Genomic DNA, 20,431 nt, shown 5'->3' with positions numbered 1-20,431 from the left:
ACACACACACACACACACACACACACACACACACACACACACACACACGTTAGATTATGTAAGAATCTCTGGCCTAGAGGGAGGTCTCCATGGGATTCACTGGATTTTTTCTGGTAAGATAATGGACCAGAACACTCCAGAATGAGAAGGAATGACTAATTCTCTGTTGTCATGGGGTGGGGGCGAGTTTTCCCACTAATCCAAATCTGTGAGCATTTATTAAGCTCTTATTGTGTGCCAGAATCTGTTGCTAGGTACTGGGGCATTAAAGACAAAACAAACAAACATTAGCCCCCGCTGTCATACTTATATTCTCATGGGGGGATGGAGCTTAATAATAACGATGACAATAGCTAACATTTCTATGAGCATTTAAGACTGACAGAGCACTTTCCATGTACTGTTAGCTCATTTGTTCTTTACAAAAGCCCTCTGACACCAGTGCTATTACTATCCCCGTTTTAAAGACTAAGAGAGGTAGAGCACTTAGTGACATGCATACTATGTCCCCGGCAGTGATGTGGAAACTGAGGCAGAGTGAAAAGTGAAATGATTTGTCATGGGTCCCACTGTTAGTAAGTGTCTAAGATGTGTACGCAGGTTTTCCTGACACCGTGCCTGGAGCTCTGTTTGCTAGGCCACTCTGTGATGGTTGGAGGAGGCAGAGGCCAGTAACAATTGGGGGATCACGGACAACTCTGGGTGGGAGCAGAGGCTTCAGGGAAGCCTTTGAACCTGTGATGAAGAGATGAGGAGGTGGTAACCTGCGCAAAGGCCAGCAGGGCTGACACTTAGGAGAGTCCAGAGAAGGGTAATTCCACTCAAGCTCTGAAAGGTATCCTGGCGTCAGACGGGGCAGGGCGTCCTTGCTGATCAGAGAAGAGGTCTACGGGAAGAGAGAAGCCGGAGGGGAGCTTGTGGAGGCAGGGCCTGGAGGTTGGCTTGGCCTGTGGGAGGTTGATCCCGGAGGCAGCACTGTGGAATCTTTCTCCCTGTGACAGTGGGGGCTAGCGAGGGGGAGAGGGCTGGCAGGAAGAGGAGGGAGTGGGAGGGAGAGAGGAAGGAAGACACCAGCCCTGACCATCTTGCCTGACCTTTGGCTTTCTGTCTTGGTACCGCACTGAGAGCTGGGAGGGAATCCTTTTACTGGCGACCACATTGGGCACGGTTTGATGGTGGGCATTACTTTTTCCTAAATATTTTAAAAGCATCTCCTAATGACTCCAGAATTCTGTGCACCTCCAATAAGGCATTTTATATTTAAGTTGTTAGACTCATAGCCTGTTGTCCTGTAGATTATATTTCAGGGAGAAGTAATATGGAATCTTTTTCTAAGCCAGACAATTTTTTCTTTTCTTTCTCCCTCAACCTGTTAACTGAAAATGAGAGAAATCTGGGCGAAATCTTGGTGTGAAAGTTCCCTCCACCAATATTGAGCAGAACTTGTTTTATGATGTAGGAGATAAAGCATAGAATCTGGTGAAGTCCCTCAGACTCTGAAAGGATTGGGGATTGGCCAGAGTCACACAGCCAGGAAGTTTTGGACCCAGAGCTTCCTGACTGCAAGCTCAGCATTTTAAGCATGATTGCTTATTATCTCCTCCCATATGTGTGAAGGCAATAATGAGGAGTCGATTATTCTCTGCTATTAGTAGGCGAATTATTTTCATTGCTAATTATCTTGGCCAGAGATACTTTCAAGCCCTATTTTATGGACCCAATGCTTACCTGCCTACAGATTATTTTCTAATCTATGCTGTTTATTTCTTCTTTTTCTTTATAACTTGCCTGTCAGGGGCAGACTTTAAATATTCCATCATCGGTACCCATGTTACTCACAGTTAATTGCCACTACAAAAAGGGCTGTTAAAATATTTTTGTGTTTGTGAGATATTTCTTTTCCTCTATCTGTGGCCTCCTCGAGGTCTCTGCCTGGACATTGTGTCTCTCATTTCAAGGATATGCACAACTCAGTGATTATTCCAACTTAATATCCCTATCACCTCTTGGGCAAAATGCACAGTCCTCTCCTTGACATTGAAAGCCCATCATAGTTTGGCCTGAATCCATCTCTCTGGACATTTTTGCACATTACACACTGTGCTTCCCATTTAGTTAAATACAGCAAGCCCATAGAAAGCACCTCCTCTTTTTGAGGCCCTGAGACTACAAAGACAAGAACAAAACCATCCCAGCCCTCAAGGAGCTCACCTTTTGCTGGGAATGGGTTGAGTAGCCCCACATCAGATCTGCAACTGGGTAAATACAAAATATAAAGTAAATACAAAGTCATTTACAGGAATGGAGGTGGAAGGAGTACTTAGTCTTGAAGGGATTTGGAAAGGCCTCTAGTATGTGAGCTGACTCTTTAACATGCACTTATGAAACACCTAGCGTGTGCCAGGCATTCCAAGAGCTAGAGGTAAAGAGATGGAGACCATTCCAGGTGAGGGGGACAGTCTGCCCCAAGGACATGGGGGTGAGGGGTGGAAGACCAAACATGGGGAATAACAACACACCAGTTTGCCTGAAACGTAGAGTGCATTGAAGGGGGTAGAGGAGTGAAAGATCGCAATCAGACCACGATGGGCTCAAACCGCTCAGTCGAATTCTCGCTCACGGCAGCGTCTCCTCCACAGGTGTTTGGTGGCAGGGATTCTTTCTCAGGCACAGGTTGGATCAGATGGCTCCAAAGTCCCTTCCTTCACTGAAATTCCGTGATCCTACGATTTCCTCTCCCTCCTCTGTGCCTTTTGCCTAGGCTGTGCCTCACACTCGGAATGCACTCTCTGCTCCCCTCCACCATGGTGATCCTTTGCTTCCTTGCAGGCTCGGCTCAAGTCCCATCGCTCACCCCGGGCCTTTCCTTACCCTGTAGTTGTGAGGATCCCTCTCTCCTCCTCCCCATGTGTTTATATTTACTTCGTATGGAATTGCCTGTGGACATACTGTTCCCACACAGCACACTTATTGTTCCCAGTAAGCGTTTTGAGGACAGGACTTGTTCCACCATTGTCTTTAGATCCTCGGAGCCTAACCTGGTACCCGGCACATCGTAGGCCCATGTGATAAATGCTGGAGCAAATGTCGAATGAAGGGATTGTTCCATTGTTCCATTGCTCAAACATCTGTTGGCTCAGTATTACCTGTAGCATAAAATACAGCTGGATCTACCCTGATCCTCCCTATCCAGACTGATTTCCCATGACTCCCTTTCACGAGCTCTAATTTCCAGCCAACCTAGATTGCTTACTGTCCCTGGATGTAACATTTCATCTCCTACTTCCATACCTTGGCTTAAGCTCTTCCCCATGCTTAGAATAGGCCTAGTCATTCCTGTTGCCTAGATGCAATGCCCAGCTCAGGTTCCATTTCTGTGAAGCCTGTTCTGATCCTCCAATCTCTCTTTCCTCCTCAAATCATCCCCTATTTAGTGATCTATTTATATCTTGTAGCTGCCCTCGGGAGGTGAGCTCCTTGAGGGCAGGGTCTGTGTTTTTGGCTTTTGTCCTTCTGTTCCTAGGGCCTGGCCCGGTTGTGTGGTAAATACTTAATAAATGCCTGCTGCATTGTTGAGTTGCATGCACAAATGAAGAACAGTGTGTGCTTACATAGATCATCTTAGAAGTTATTTATTACTTTTCCTTCAGGATTTACCTGACTAGGTAAGTGGGGGTGGGAAGCAGATGAGCCCAAGCTAAATTAAGTTCTTAGGTGGCTGAAAAACAAGATGATTTCTCTGTTAAAAAATGATTTGTCCATGAAAAGATTAATGGAGAGCATCCCCCATTTATATGAGCTATTCCTGTCTGATTCTCATTAAAAGCGTTAATTGTTATCATGGTGCTATATAATGGGAGCAGGGTTATTAAAGATCCCTTTATGGGTCATTTGTTTCCTGGGCTCAAACTCCAAATGAAGAAACACATTGCTCGGTGTTCATAAAAGCAAATGTTTTAAATGGATAAAGCTATGCTCATGCCCACATGTAAGATGACCAGATGTTTTGCTTGGGCATTGAGAAGTCAATAATGATGCCTGCTGAATATCTCTTTATTAAGATAAATATGTTATCTTGTGCGTAGGTTATCCCAGTATGCATCACTGGGCTTTGGACCCGGGCAGCAGCCTGTGAGCAGATGTTGAAACCCTGTTGTCTGTAATTGTGTATCCTGGTCACAAAGATGCCTGGGTGGTTCTAGGCAATTCAGCCAACTTTTATTCAACATTTTCTAAATGCCAGGTATTCTCCTTGGTGCAGGGAGGCCAAGGCAGAAAGGAGACATTCCCTACCCTCAAGGAGCGTATAGTCTGCTGGTGGAGACAGCCTGGACAGAGATAAGTTCATACCCAGTAGATACAGAGTCAAGATAAAAGAATGACAGTACAGTGGACTTCCCTGACAAGGGGAAGATGAGGAGGGGTGGAGGAAGAGGCCATTTAGTTAGGCTTTGAAGTAAGCCAGGCACTCTTCGAGGTGGCTGCCAGGACTGTGAGTATTCCGGGCATGGAGGAAAGCCCATGCAGAGATACGGAGATGGGAAGATGGTTGGGCCGGCACACAGAGTGTCTGAAGGAGGGTGATGCACAATGAGCCTGAAGCCTCACTTGAGGCTTCCTCCCTCCTTAAGCCAGTGGGGAGCTAAGGAGACACAGGGCTGGGGCAAATGGAGATTTCCAGGGTCTTTACTTTCTTTGGGTTGGTCTCCATTTGGGATTTTGCTGTTTCTCTGAGGAGACTAGTTCTGGCTGGAAGATGGAGAAACGATTATGGGTCTTTCTCAAGTTATAGCTGCTAAACCCTAATCATTGTGCCCATGGACCAAAGTCAAGTTTTGATTTTGATTTCTTGAAATGACATACTGGAAGCTGTGAAGAGAGAAGCCCACTGAGAGTGTTACCTCTGGACTCCCCAGTGAAGAGAGAGGAAGCCTGCTGAAAGTGTTACCTGCGGACAGTAGTGCCGAGCTCTGTGGACCGCTAGCTTAATTTTTGGCGTCAGGATGTCTGTGGAGAACAGCTCAGTCCATTGAAAGCCCGATGTTCTGCTACCCCTGAGTCCTCATAGAATCCTAAGATTTAGCAGAGGCCACGTAGCCCAAACTCTTCCTTTCTCTGGTGAGCAAACTGAGTCCCCCAGAGGCTGGGTCCCTTACTCAGGGTCACCAGCTATCCAAGGTGGGATTGGAACCCAGGTCTCTGACCCCTGCCTCTAGCACTGTGCCACACACTCTCCTCCAACCACCCCCAGAACCAAGGACTTTATGTGTTCCGAAATCAGGTGAGGATTCTGGAATAGCTGAATTTTAGAAGACTCAGATGTTTGAAACTGAGGCGGGGGTGTCTCTGAGACAGAACAGCTTAGTGAAGGGCTGAAATTAGACTTTTGTTGTTGTGAACTTTCTCTGAGATGTCATTCCTAATAAATGCAAAGAAAATAGCAGCTTGCATGGGTCAGGGCACTTTCCTTTATGAGATATGGACTTTGCTGTTTACCATAGGTTTGGATTTCAGATGAAAAGAGGGATTCCCTGCAGTTGTATTTGCCTTCTTTTAGGTGACTGCTCCTAGCAGAGCTTTTGAGACCATGTTGGTGTGTGGTTAAAATGGCCACTGTAGGATCCATTTTAGCACGGTTCTGACCAGTCGTTTTTGTGCCTGGGACAAGTGGTTATGGTCAGGTGGGGAGCTTAGAAAGAGACTTTGGGTCTGGTACACTATGGCTGTGACGGGAGAGATTCTTCATTGTGGAGAGACAGAGAACCAGGGAGCAGGGCAAAGCCTTCAGGTGGATAGTCCAAGGTATCTTTTGAAGGCCGGAAGGTTTAAGGCAGGGCTGGCCAGGAAAGAATTCTCCCGAGGTGTTGCTACCTGGGATAATGTCCCAACATCTATGAGTTTCTTGTCATGACTCTTGCTAATGAATTTCAGCTCAGTTGTTTCTAACTGATTGAATATCTTAAGTGGAATCAGCCCCCTTGTAAACGTGGGCATCCTAAGGCAAAAGTGCCCAGGGCATCCCCTGGCACCCTAGTTGCCTTATGGATGTGAGACACAGGGTTTTGGGCATTTCTCTCAGTAAAAGGTGTCACAAATGGACGTATGGTCTATAGAGATCCAGATAACAAGACTGGATGTGAGTGAGGAGAGTGAGGAGTTGAGAATGACATTGAGACAGGGAACTCGGAGAATGGAAGGTGCTTGCAATGTTCTGCCCTCTGCCCTCTGCCCTCTGGACTCCCTGGGGCATTGATGCCCTTGACAGACATAGGAAGGTTTGGAGGAGGAAAGGTTTTCGAGGAAAGAAAGTGAGTTCTTTTTTGGGCATGTTGAGTTTGAACTAAAGAAAATGTTCATTGGAATGGCGTCTTCCTTCAGTGTCAGAAAGCCTTTGTGCCAAAGAGACTCACTTTAAAGTCAAATTCGATGCAATTGAGTTTGGTTCGTTGTGTTCCCTGTCTGCTTCTGAAAGAGCTCGAGGGGGCTTCCGGATCAGAACGCTGCTGGAAGAGGGCATGGCCCATCCACCGTCATTTAGATTTGCTCACTGTGATGGGTCAGCTGCTCGAAGGAGAGGGAGGGCTCAGTCAGTGCCGCTCTGCAGGCAGGGAACTGAACTAACCCTTCTGTCCTTCCAGGCTTCCTGTCTTGGTCCTGCTTCCAGTAACTCTCACAGTTTAGATAGTGTTCTGGGAAAGTAGAACGGAAGCTCCCTGAAGGTGTGGGATGCTGCATATTTTGTCCATGTATCTCCATTTCCTGGTAAACAATGGGCATTCATGAAGTGCTTCTTGTGAAATATGTGCATTGAAAATGAAACCCTAAAAAAAAATTAAATTAAAAAAATAAGAAAAGGCTATACATTTTTTAAAAGGTTAAAAAAGAAAAAAGAAAATGAGACCCTGTGGTATCGCTGCCCTTGGGCTGTGCGGGAATGCTCTGAGGGTTTGGTCCTGGTGGGCTAGATGAGGCCATTGAATGATCGTAGCAAAAGTATTGCATTGATGAGCAGTATAGTCAAGCCTTGCAGAATGTAAACTCATTGAAGGCAGGGCTTTTTAAAAAAATCATTGAATTAACAAGAAGTTTTTGAGTGCCTACTGTATACCAAGGACTGTACTAGCTTATGAATATAAAGAGACAAAATCAAAGCAGTCCCTGCTCTTAAAGAATTTATACGAATGGCAGAGATACCATGTATATATATACATATATGTATGTATACCCGCATATATATATCTCTACACAGTACAGTCTACATATATGTACATGTATGCACACAGAAACATTACATGTGGTATCTGTGTGTGAACACATACACACATATACACCCAAAACAGATACAAAGCTACCTTGGAAGGGAAGGTACCAGCACCTGGGGGACCAGGAAAGTTCCCTTTTAGAAAGTGGAATTTGACCCGAGTCTTGAAGGAAGCCAGGGAATCCCAGGGGCAGAGGTCGGAAGGAAGGACATTCCAGGCATGGGGGACAGCCAGTGAAAAGGCGTGGAGTCTGGGGCTTCAGTGTCTTGTGTGATTAAGGTCCAGAAGGCCATGTCCTTGGACTCCAGAGTGGGTGGAGTGGAAGACTGGCAAGGTAGAAAGGATACAGGTTGTCAAGATATTTAAAATCCAAACAGGATTTTGCATTTGATGGAGGCGATAGGGAACCACTGAAATTCACTGAATGTGGGGCAGGAGACAGAGCCAGACTGTGCTCGAGGGAGATCACTTTGGCATTGAGACTTGAAGCAGGCATATCCACCAGTGGGCTATTGCAGGAGTGCAGGTGTGAGATGATGTGGGCCTGTACCAGGATGGCTAATGAGTGAAGGGAAGGAGATAATATATACGAGACGTGCGATGATGGTTGAAATGATGAGATTCGGCAACAGATTGGATATGAGGGGTGAGTGCGAATGAAGAGTCACAGACGACCCCGAGGTTGTGGGCCAAGGGGACCAGGAGAATGATGGGGCCCTCAGAAGTAATAAGGAAGTTGGGAAGAAGGTAGGGCTTAGGACAAAAGACACTGGCTTCTCTTTGGGACATGTCTACAGGATGTCTGTCTCGATTGAAATGTCCAAGAAGCCATTGGTAATAGGAAACTGAGGTCAAGGTGGAGCATAGGCTGGATAAACAGATCTGAAAATACTCTGCATGGACATGAAAGCTGAAGCCATTGGAAATGATAGCATCCTTAGTAGCTTAGGAGAGATGTCTCCATCTAGGAGTCATCAGCGTAGGGATGACAGTTGGGTCCCTGGGAACCAATGAGATCACCAAGGAGACCTTGTAGAGAAAAAAGAGAAGATGCCGCAGGACATAGCTTTGGGACGCCCACAGCTAGTGAGTGTGGCATGGGTGAGAACTGTCAAAAGAGACTGAGGGGTGGTCAGACAAACAGGAGGAGAACCAGGAGAGACAAAAGTCACGTAGACCCAGACAGGAGGGAATATTCAGGAGGAGTGGATGGTCAACAGTTACAAAGGATGAAGAGAAAAGCACATTGAGGAATGAGAAAGGGTCATTAGCTTTGGTCATGAAAAAATCACTGGAAAATTTGGAAAGAGCAGTTTCAGTTGAATGATGATCAATTGATATGCATTTATTAAGCGCTTACTGTGTACTGGACTCAGTGCTGCACATTGGACAGATAAAGAAAAAGCAAAAAATAGTCAGAAACCAGATTGCAGAAGGTTCAGGATAGTAAGAGGGCCATTCAATGTTGATGGTTTTTTGAAGGAATTTGGCTGAAAAAAGGAGGAGTATGATTGCTTGAGAAACGGTAGAATCTGGTGACTTGAAGAAAAGATTTTGGGAGCTTTTGTGATTGTAGACAACAAGGAGGGAATAAATCAACAGAGAAAGAGTGAAGATTTAGAGAAGGAAGGGTGGGCCATGGTGGTATTCTGTGGGATGAGATGGTATAAGGAAAGGCCTTGGGAAGGCTGGTCACAAGAGGTGCTGGCTAAGTTGGCACGGATGGATTGGAGCAAAGTTGTGCTCACCCCCAAAAGACCTAACTGATGGAGCATGTCCGGTTTACCCTGGGTCAGTGGCTTCGCAGCACGGAAGGGGAAGGCAGTTGAGTATGTTTCTGGTCACTCTTGGCTCCATTTCTTCTAGTGGTCCATAAATCTCCTATTTTATTTATTGTCCTCTGCTCCAGGCTATTAAAAAATGCCTGCATACAGAAACAACACTGGGCTGGTCATGTGGGGAGAGCGAGAGAGGACAGGCACCCAGGCAGAGTGCTCCCCAGGTCCTCTGAGGCAGTGTGCTAGTCTATCGGGCGGACGTCCCATGGCAGACTTGGGGGGAACACACGAGCGAGAGTCATGTGAGATGGGCAGCATGGAGGGGGTTACCATCTGCGTTCCAATAGATGAGATCCCTAAACTTCTTCGAGTAATGGAGGGTGAATGGTTGACTTTCCCCAAACACAACCAAGTATTACTGTAACTATGTGTTCAAAGACTGGAAGGAAGATAGGAATTGGAGTTGGACTCTCTGGGTTTGAATCCCAACTCGTGTACTTCCTCCTGTCTCTGGGACTGTGAATGAGTCGTTGAAGCCAGTGGGCTCCAGGTTCCTCCTTGGGAAAATGAGGGAGCTCCCCAGGATGATTCCCGAGGCTTCTTCTGTCTTTGGACCTTCGCCTCTTCCATTCTTTTGGGAGGTGGGCATCGAAAAGAATTCTCCAAAAGGGCAACAGAAGAACTGGGGATGTATGCATTAGTGCTCATTCATCATGTCATTTCCCTCGTGTTTTAGAACTGAGGACGCTCGGTGCCAAGTCAGTGCAGATGGACGGGAAGGGCGACAGTTCCCTAGCTCAGTGTTCGGCTAGAGCTGGATCTCTTGGAGAAGCCCAGGGGCCTGCGAAGCACGGCTCAGGGGCCCTTGTGGGACTTTTCCTGATAACTCCCTTTCTTTACAATTGCTTTGTGCACATTTACTCTGTATATAATTTATGTTTTTCCATGTAAGTGTTGTTGTGACCCCACCTTGGTGTTGTTAGCATGGGTTAGCCTTGCTTCTAACCCAAAGCTCTGTGAGGGCAGTGCTCTGTCTCTGTCTCTGCCTCTGCCTCTCTGTCTCTCTGTCTCTGTCTCTCTCTGTCTCTCCCATTTATTCATTTATTATTTTTTGATGTTTATTTGTTTGCACATTCATTCCTTACTGGCTCATTACTCAGAGCCTTCCACACCATGCCTGGTATATAGGAAACGTTTACCATTTGGTGAATTAATTTGGTCCTCAGCTTGTGCATCTGCGGTTGCCTCAGGTCCACCCATCACTTTCCCCCTCCAGACCTGTCTTAGGTTGCTAGTGTCACAATAATATTATCCCCATTTTATAGATGAGGCTACTGAGATCAGACAAGTAAAATGACCTTCACTAGGGCCCCTGGCCTTGTTACCCACTTGTCTCTGTTCTCTGAATGTTGTATTTTGTTGTTGTTGTTGTTTTTCAATTATGTATGACTTTTTGTGACCCCCCCCCCTTTTTTTTTCACAAAGATACTGGAGTGGTTTGCCATTTTCTTCTTCGGATCATTTTAAGATGAGGAAACTGAGGCAAACAGGGTTAAGTAACTTAGTGTCTGAGGCCGGATTTGAAATCGGGAAGACGAGTCTTCCCGATTCCAAACCTGGCACTCTATACACTGTGCCACCTAGCTGCCGCAATTGTAGATGCCTTCTAAATGTGGATGGGCATAAAAGTAGAAACACTTGGTTTCATCCAAGATTTGACTCTGTCTTCCAATGAGTTTTCCTGTTAAGAGAATCATGAGTTATGGCCCTTAGATGCCAGATGGGGAGCTGTCCCTTAAACTCCGCAGCCAAGGTTGAGCCTTCACCCTGGCCTCTCTTAAAGCGTGTCCTCCCATTTCTGCCCAGACTGCCGAGAGATCCTGCTCCCCATGATGACGGACCAGCTGAAGTGTCACTTGGAGAGGCAGGAGGACCTGGAGGCCTGTTGTCAGTTGCTCAGTAACATTCTGGAGGTGCTCTACCGGAATGATGTGGTTAGTAGTGACCTGTGTATGCTGGGGGCCTGGGAAGGACAGTGGAGGAGGGAGGATGGAGTGTTGGAAAGTTGGGAAGAAGATGGAGTTAGCATCCATTTGGGGGCTGGGGCTTAGGCTTGTGATTTCAGCAGTTGTGCTATGGAACCCCCATCACGGAGGCCAGTGGGCACCTCCTCTGTCACCTGACTTCTGAGAGTTACCTGGAGGGACTGAGACAAGGAGAAAGTCCAGGGTCCCACAGCGAGGATGGGTCAGAGGCAGATCATTGTGCCTCAAGGCTGATTGCTCTCCATTATACCGTGCTCCCACCACTAAATTATAGAGCACTTACAATCATTGATTTAAAAAGTGACCAAGTCTTTAGATGGTTAATTAGTTGACTAATGACAGATCATAAAAATTACATTCTTTGAATGGATCTGCTCTTTATTTTTAAGATTTGCTTCAATCAAATTCCTGCAATTATACAACAAATTATCATTAATGGGCTATAATTAATAAAATGACTTGGACTTTCTTTATGTGGGCTTTTGCTTTTGACAGGGGCCATTTTTCATCTTGTTAAGGGTTCTAATTGATTTACTCTTAACTGAGTAAAAGAGATTTCCTAACAAACACCACGGCTAGTGGTTTAATGGTAGACTTTTGGTGTTCATTGTCATTGCTGTCTGATTCTTCTCTAGGGACCCACACAGCGACATGTTCAGCTCATTATGGAGAAGCTGCTTCGCACCGTGAACCGGACCGTCATCTCCATGGGACGGGATTCCGAGCTCATTGTGAGTGCCAGCTGTGTGTGTGTGTGTGTGTGTGTGTGTGTGTGTGTGTGTGTGTGATGGTGATGGGTGGGGTTATTTCTCCATAATGAACAAATTTAAATCTTAATCACGGTGAGCAAATTTGATACTTTTATGATCACTACTGTACAAAAGGTTTCGGAGTGTTGGTTTGTTATTTATTTGTGACCCAAACTTGGAACTCAACTGGCCAAAGAAAAATTGTGACCCACATCAAATTGTCTTGTCAAGTCAGCCGCTGGATGCTGACCTTTCTCAAATGCCACATCAGAAATCTCCCATATTGTACATCTGGCTCAATTTGCCTTTCTGCTGCTCTGGGTCAGCTGCCTGTGCGTGGTGTCATGGCAGCCCGATGCTGGGTGAAACTGATAACTTTCCACAGACTAGGCAGGACAGGACAGGACAAGGTGTCCTTTAGCTCCTCTCGGAGGCTGCTTTGTGAGAATGACACAGCTGATTAAAGATCAACCAGCTCCTTAAATTGTATAGAAGTAGAACGAAAATTAGCAGTTTGGGCACTTTTTCATCTTAGTTAAGTAATTCATTTTAGCAAATGCCACATCCCCTATGTTTTCCTCCTTCTTTCCTTCCTTCCTTCCTTCCTTCCTTCCTTCCTTCCTTCCTTCCTTCCCTCCTTCCCTCCTTCCCTCCTTCCTTCCCTCCTTCCTTCCTTCCTTCCTTCCTTCCTTTCCCTCTCTCTATTTCTCTCTCTCTCTCTCTTTCATACCAAGCACAATTTGGGGAAAAGCTTGGATGAATTACTATGTGAGGGAATTTGATTTCAAAGGAATTTTGGTTGAGGACAAGTGTTTTTTCTTGCAGCATGAATGTGGCATGTGTTGTGTGTCAATATGCTAGATTATTTCTGGTTTTGGTAGGATGGTTTTATGATGTTTCCAATTTTTTTTTTCACTTTTCCTGTGAAAGTAAATTTTTCTTACTCCTAATTTTCTACTGTTGTTATTCTGTTCTCTGGTGCAAAAATGAGTTTTCTGTCCTAAAATAAAGAAGAAGCTGAGCCAGCCCTAGGATGGCTGTGTTTCTAGGATGAAAGTGGGGCCGCTTGTATTTCCTGATGGCCACTCCTTTGGAATGGTCTTTCAAATGTATCAACTCCCATTTCTGCTTCTGGTACCATTGATACCCCCAATATTGCCCTGGATTGAGAGCCCATCCATGTGGGAATCCTTCCTTGGGCACATTCAAAGGTTCTCATCCTGTGCGTTTCTTTTCCATGTTCTCATCCATGGTGTGGGGGGTCTTGTGTTGAAATAACTTTTCAGATTCTACAATGTTGGGCCAAGTGAGGATGTAGACTAAATGATGGGCAGCGTTTCCACCTTAGTTTATAGGAAACATGGAGAAGGGGAAACAGAATCACTGGGCCAATTCCAGAGGTCCATTCACTGCAGTTTAGAATCTTTAAAATTGTACAGGACTTTGCTGAAATATTCACCAAAATATTCGGAAGGATGGTTTAAAATTTGGTGAGGGTGAAGAGAGCTTTTAGAGCCTTAGAAGGAGGACAATCCAAGCCTTTCATGATATAGATGAAGAAATGGCGTTTGCGAGCAGATAAATGGCAGGGCATGTTAATAATAACAGTTAACGTTTACCCAGTGCTTCCATATGCTGTCATCTGGCCCTGTGAGTCTGATGCAATGATTATTATTCTCACAACCTTAAGAGTTGGTTGCAATTTTTCTTTCTCATTTTAGAGTTGAGGGAGGTTCAAACAGCAAGTAGGCATCTATGGAGAGATTCAAACTCTTGTCCACTTGACTACAAATCTGTTCACTATGCCACACCTTTCTGCCACATAAGCTACATAACCAATATGCATTTGGGTTGGGAGGTGGGAGCCAGACTGGCTAGGGGATGTGTACTGGGAAGTCAGGGATACTTTGTCACCTGAAAATATTCAGGAATCCTATTCCTCAGTCATCCCTCCAACTGGTGCCGGTGTTGAAAACAGCTCAGGTCGAATTGTATAAAATCACCTTGCTTGTGCTCGGCCTCATGGAAGGAACGTGAGCAGAGTTGTATAAACAGACCGCATCCCCTTTATTGAATGAGAGGTCACAGCATCAGCCTGTTTTCCAAAGGTCTGCGTCGTGTCTGCGTTGCACCAAACGGACCTCTCTGGAATCAGCAAGCGATGCTGCACAGTGAGGTGGAAGTGCCACCTTTGCTTAGTATGCATCCCCATGCTCTCTGCGAGCATCCCTGGACCCGGATGCATGCATTAATTGCCTTTCATGTCAGTGTTGTTGCATCGAGAATTAGATTAGGACCAGGACAGAGAAGGCCCTGACAAGGTGGAAGACCTCAGCAAGGAGGTGGGGAAGAAAGGATCGGGGCTGACGGGCAGGGTCGTGGGCGGTCACACGGTCCTGTCGGCTCAGGCTGGACAGCTCCCACCTGCCGGAGGAGGATGCTTGAGAGTGGAGAGCCTTGATCTGTGTGTGTTTGCAGAACATCTGGGCACAGAGTTCTAAGGCATCAGCAAACAGCAGGCTCGTGATTTCACCAGCAAAACGTTCCTCTTTGGAGGCTGCTCACGTCCTTCTTTTAATTGTGGCAGTGTAATAAGAAGAGAGGTAACTGGGCAGGTTGCTGTGGCAGGGGCACACTTCTTTTTCCTCCTGATTCCCCATCATGCCGACGCTGCCACTCTCTGTGATTAGCTGCAGGTTGTTGTTTCTGTCTGGTTTGCCTCCCCCATCATATTGTGAGCTCTTTAAGGACAGGGAAACGAACTATTGTTGACTTTCTTTGTCCCTAGTGCTTAACCTAGTGCCTGGCACCTAGGAAGCATTTCCTAAATGACCATGGCCCTGTTGACTTGACTTTCTTAATGATGGATTGTGGAGCAGTGAGGCCATTCCCATGCTCAGCTGGGCTGGGGTGTCGTGGAGAACATTATGCTGCTTTGAGGACGTTTCTATGTCTGTGTCTGTCTGTCTCTCTCCTTCCCTCCCTCCCCCACCCTCTTTCCCTCTCTCTGCCCCCTTCCTCTCACTCCTTTTCTTTTCCTTCTCTCCCTCTTTCTCTTTCCCCCTCCCCCTCCGTTTCTTTTCTTCCTTCTCTCTCTCCCTTTGTGCCCCTCCCCACCCTTACCTCTCTTTCTGTGCCCTGGCCTCATGCATACATAAAAACATCTGCTGCTCCTAAGTGTTGCCCTGCCCTCTGCAGAATGGTATTTTACAGTCTGGAACTGGGGGTTTCATCTGGGGAGGGGCTGGTAGAGCTCAGTCTCAGCAGAAGGCTCACAGTAACCTTCCCGTGTGTGACAAGGGTCGTATGATTTTTATATTTAGCCTGCTGGGGTTTCGTCCCTTAGGAGAAGTAAAGGAAGCTGCTTTTGCCTGATTCGTCATGCCTCAAAGGAGATGAGGTGACAACTTGCCATCACAGACACTCTTTTATAGCAGGTTTGACTGGGAAAAGGGGAGCTCATTTCTCATGCCAGAAGCCTTTGTGAGCTCCCTGAGCTGAGGGTGTTTATAACCACAGGGTTTGGTTAGGGATGGTGACAATGTGTCGTGTCATGTTGCCTAGGCCTGGATCCTGTACACGTAGATAAATGTGGGGAAGCCAGCTCTTGTGGGTCTCATGTAGCTCTTTAAGGAGCCATGACTTTGTCCCCCCATGTCCTTCCTCCACGGCTACCCATCAGAGTGTGTCAGGAGCTGCCATGCTGGGGGTCACCCGCCTGTCAGCTGGTGATGATCCAGACTCCTGAGACTTTGTGAGGCAGCATCTTGGATGCCTGACCACTGTCTCCTCCTTAGGACTTTTCCAGTGTGATGCGGGCCCTTGTGCAGCCCCGACTGCGCTGGCAGAGCTTTTGAGGGCCCAGGGTCACCTCCATAGTGAGAAGGACCAAAAGAGGGAGGACTTGAGGCTAAGAATTAGCAAGCAGATGGAATGGACAAGATAGTGGAAAATCCAGCAGTGAACATCTCAAAAATGAGCTTCATTCTTTTTGAAATTGCTCTCATTGAAGGAAGCATAGGAATTATTAAAGAGAGAATGTGTGTGTGTGTGGGTGTGGGTGTGGGTGAACATGTAGATATATCTGTCTATATGTACACACACATATATATATGTAGGCAAACAGGGTTAAGTGACTTGCCCAGGGTCACACAGCTAGTGTCTGAGGCCAGATTTGAATTCAGGAAAATGAATCTTCTTGACTTCAGGCCCGCGCTCTGTGCGCTATGGCACTACCTAGCTGCTCCACCTGTGTGTGTGTGTGTGTGTGTATGAATATATGTACATATATGTATATATGTATATGTACATATATGTATATATGCATATGTACATATATGTATACATGCATATGTATATATGTATATACAATATACACATGTATACATATATACATACATATTTGTGTGTATGTCTGTATCTATATTTCTATCTATATCTATCAATGTAAAACCAAAGGTATATTTGTTATGTAGAGTCTCTCAGGCATGCAAAATAGGGTTACAATATACAACCAGAACATTAAAAAAAAATGGCCTCATGAAAGAATAAATATAGATTATTAAGTTACCTCTAAGCTGCCTTAAGGGTTATGGGGGAATCTTTTAACTTCTCACAGATCCTCCGGAATGAGCTGTTTTCAGAACTTTCATCCTGTGATTCCTGTTTTCAAAGCTGGGTCACTATATTTATTTTAATATGAACCGGTCTTTTAAGATAGTCAAAGTTCAAAGCCATTTCGACACTTTTGGTGGTAAAGAGGTCATTTTTCTTACTTTGCTCCAACAAACATTAAAGAAAGTGACTTTTCTCTAGTTTTCCTTTTTGAAAGAGAACATTGCCTGCCTCAAGCCGTCCCCCTTCCCCTCGTCTGTGTTGAGCTGCTGACTCTTTCTAACTTTTTTGCTTTACTTGATAAGAATTTTTTCAGTTGGTCAGTGTGTCAGTGTGAGAAGACTCTGTTGACTTACAGTGATGGAATAACTATTTATCTGGACTAGAAAACATGAAGGCTGCGTTACTCTGGAGAGCAGGGACTGGCTTTTGCTTTTCTTTGTGTCACTGAAGAGGTATTTACTTACTGACTGACAGGTCCTTTGTATTAAGGACCTTAAATAGTTTAGCATTCACTCTCAAGAGTTCTTTATGGATTCTTTCATGACCATTTCCAACATCAGGTTTTATGGTGTACCTCATGAAAAAGAAGGAAGAAAGGAAGGAAGGAAGGAAGGAAAGAAGAAAGAAAGAAGGAAAGAAAGAAAGAAAGAAAGGAAGAAAGAAAGAAAGAAAGGAAGAAAGGAAGAAAGAAAGAGAAAGAAAGAAAAAGATGGATGGGTGTGACGAGGATGCAATATCGTTACCAGAGAATTGTGCCAGAGATTGAAGCGTCAAGCTTATGGTATAGTCTAAACACAGAAGACCACTGATGAGAAATCAACTCCCTCCTTTGGTGTTCCTGTGATGGTGGGTGCTTGAAGACGGAGCACCAGGGAAGGGTGTTTGTGGGGGGGACATGGCTGTGAGTGCCACAGAATGAATCTGCTTGGAGGGGTCATCAGAGTGTGGAATCACCACATTGTCTGTTATTAGAGCCTCCCTCAGGAGACCAAATTTGACAAACGGGATCCGGGTTTTGGCCTGTATCCTAGCCGCGTGTAGGGAGTTGAGTTGGGTGCTGAGGAACCCCGTGGCCTCATGTGTGAACTGGGCCCTGTCAGGAGGTCCTGTGTTGACTGACACAGAGAGAGTCACGTTTATGTCTGAATCCTGCTCGAGATGGAGAGACTTTGCCCAATGATTCTGTTGTAATTGAGATGTTTGACTGAGGGACAGAAGCTTCAGCCCCTCCCCCAGAATGCCTGCTATCTGTCTGTTCTTCTTCCTGGAAGGAGAAGAGTGAGGCAGCGTGTTTGCTGTACTGAGTCTTTGCAGTCGTAATCATGGGCATTTGTCCTAATTATGTCATTTGCTCCAATGAAAACCCTTCTGCATGCGTCCTTCATGCAAGAATTATCCCTGTGCTTCTAAATGGGAATTATAGGACCTGACACCCGCAGGCCTTGGGCTGTGAAATAAGTCCCGACCCTGTTACTAGTGCCCATTTTAATCAGTGGGGATGTTGGGTGGGTGGGTCTGGCTTGAAACATTGACCTTCACAGCAAACGTCTAAACCTCGTGGGAGGCGATCCTTTCAGGCCGTGAAATTGGCTTGAGCTCTGCCTCCAGCCACCACCTTGTTCCCCTCTATTTGCCCACTCAACCAATAACCTGGGAAGTGGTTTAAAAAATGGCACCTCAGAGGAAAGGGAGGAAGGGAAGATAAGTGAATGAAAAAAAAAATAAAACTTTTGTCATTAAGCTGTTGGACTGTGATGCTAAGGATTGGGGATACAAAAGTAGTGAGACCTGCTCTCAATGAACTTCCATTCACCTTGGGCAAAGGACCACACAGGGAGGAGTAGGGTCTGGCCAGGGAGTTTGGGGCTGGGAGCCCCAACTGGGGGAGTTGGAAGCCGTGCACTATTAGTTTCAGTACCTACCATAAGCCAAGGAAGAGGTGGAAAGTGGAAGTGGGGTTGGGGTTGGGGAGAGGGTCCTTGGTGGCAGAAGATGATGAGGTAGCTTGGGGGCACCTGCTTGGGATGTGCGTGGACTTTCATCTGAGGCGAGCTCGAGTTAATGCCCTGAGCTCATCCTGGCCCACCTGATCACTCATTGCATTCACTTCATTTGGAAGGAATGGATTTAGCATTCCCAGTTATGGTGCTCACCAAGGTCCAGGGTTGTAGAAATGTCCACTATGGTCTTGTCACTTTGATTCAACAACCATTTAACAAGTCCCTACCATGGGCAAGCTGGAGGTCTACAGGCACAAAGGAAGTAGTGTCTGGCCTTTTAGAAACTGACCAATGGGACACATCTGGTTCCCTCCAATTTCTGCTTTTCCCCTAGCCCCAGCGCCTGTACGGAGCCTTCGGCTTGGCATCTGCCCTCTCTCCTTGGGGGGAGAAGCACCAATCTTATGGAGGGAGGGTGGGCAGCCCAGTTCCCTGCTTCACCTCCAGCTTGCCTCCTGAAGGTTAACCTCGTGCTGGTGGAAGGCCTCTGCCTTCTTCTAGCTTCTGTAGTAGATGTTAAGAAAGCGTGAGTGAGTCTGACTCACTCCTGGCCTCCCGCTCTTCATTTTGTACTGACGACAGAGAAGAAGGGTGGGCTTTGGCGCATCTCCGAGGGGAGGCTATTTATTTCATGGCGCTAGGATAGAAAGCTAGTCTCCTTCTGTGGCGCTCTTTTAAATCCAGGCTTTAGGTGGGGTCTGGACTAAAAGCCTTCACTGACTCCACGTTCTAGTCAGCTCAAGTCATTTCCAGCTATTTAATTTTCTTTAAATAATTTTCTGTCATTTTGTTCCCAAATTTTATGCAATGTGCTGAAGTAAACATTATCTTTATATGTGTTTTTTAATAAAAAATTTAGATTCATTGAAAAAAAACCACAGCCAAACTTGGACAGTTTGAGTAATCTAGTTCTGTATGGAACGCTGTTATCACCAGTTCCCTGCTAAAGGAAAAGCCACCTTTTGTTTGAAGTCTCAGTAATGGGTCATTGTTAATTAACTAATCTGTTTCAAGAAAAGAAAAGAACTGAATAGCGACTCATATAAAAATAATAATTTCAGAATCATTTTTAAATGAAATTTGTCCTACTTTAACGAAATTTTATTTTCCATGAAGATCATGGGCAATGGCTCTCCACCGTGATTCCTGTTGAGAGAAGCTAGTGTCTTTGTGTGTGTCTGCCTCTCTGCCTCTTTAGCCAGTTGGGAGGCCGCTGACCACTGCGGCGGCTCCGGCCTGGGACTCACTCTGGAAGCCGTGACCTTCCCTGGGGCTGCTTAGGCACCTCGTGTTTACATGCCAGCTTTCGTTGTGCTCCCTAGAAAGCTGCTAACATTCCAGGCCTTGTACTGAGATGGTTGTAAGTCTTCAGACAGAAGGTGGGCCAGCTTGTTCGAAACATTTTTATAACTTTAATTAGAAACTGTAGAAAATACAGGAAACACATTTTCCCCCACATGAAACAATCGTCCTTCCTTCCTGGCGCAGGGTCACCTTACTTGTTCCTTTTCTTTCACAAAAATACTTTTGAATATAGTTTACCTATCTACAAAGATTGTTAGCCTTCGCGTGGTTTTACCATAGAGGTGAACTGATCATTAAAGCCCCAGAGTCCAATGGGCTGCCCTGGCATCTCACTGAGCATTTGCAATTCATTTTCCTTATGAATGGTTTACAAGGCAAGAGCCCACCCGTTCGCTTCAACATTTTTGTAGACTAAAAATACTTAGAACTAAAATGGATTTAATATGGAATAAGGAGAAAATAGGACCCAAATTTGAAACGTGGGTTCAAACTCCTTGGAAAGATGCTCACTGCTTTCCTCTCCTCTCCTCTCCTTTCTTCTCTCCTCCTCTCCCTCTCTTCTCTTCTCTTTCCCCCTCTCCTTCCTACTGTCTTTCCTTCCTTCCTTCCTTCCTTCCTTCCTTCCTTTCTTCCTTCCTTCCTTCCTCCTTCCTTTTTCTCCTTCCTTCCTTCCTT

The 20,431-nt window shown here is 45.8% G+C and overlaps 1 protein-coding gene across 1 annotated transcript in view; it reads left to right on the top strand.

Moving 5' to 3' along the window:
• Positions 1–20,431, top strand: part of DOCK1 (dedicator of cytokinesis 1) — a 523,683-nt gene that overhangs the window by 130,436 nt on the left and 372,816 nt on the right. Inside the window, exons 25-26 of the mRNA XM_027855939.1 lie at positions 10,907–11,034; positions 11,721–11,816. Coding sequence (XP_027711740.1) covers positions 10,907–11,034; positions 11,721–11,816 — 224 coding nt within the window. The remainder of the gene's footprint in view (positions 1–10,906; positions 11,035–11,720; positions 11,817–20,431) is intronic.

The sequence above is a fragment of the Vombatus ursinus genome, unplaced genomic scaffold, assembly GCF_900497805.2.
Source record: "Vombatus ursinus unplaced genomic scaffold, bare-nosed wombat genome assembly UNPS02011353.1, whole genome shotgun sequence".
NCBI lineage: Eukaryota > Metazoa > Chordata > Mammalia > Diprotodontia > Vombatidae > Vombatus > Vombatus ursinus.
Note: the sequence above shows the minus strand (reverse complement) of the source record. Positions and strands in the feature narration are given on the sequence as shown.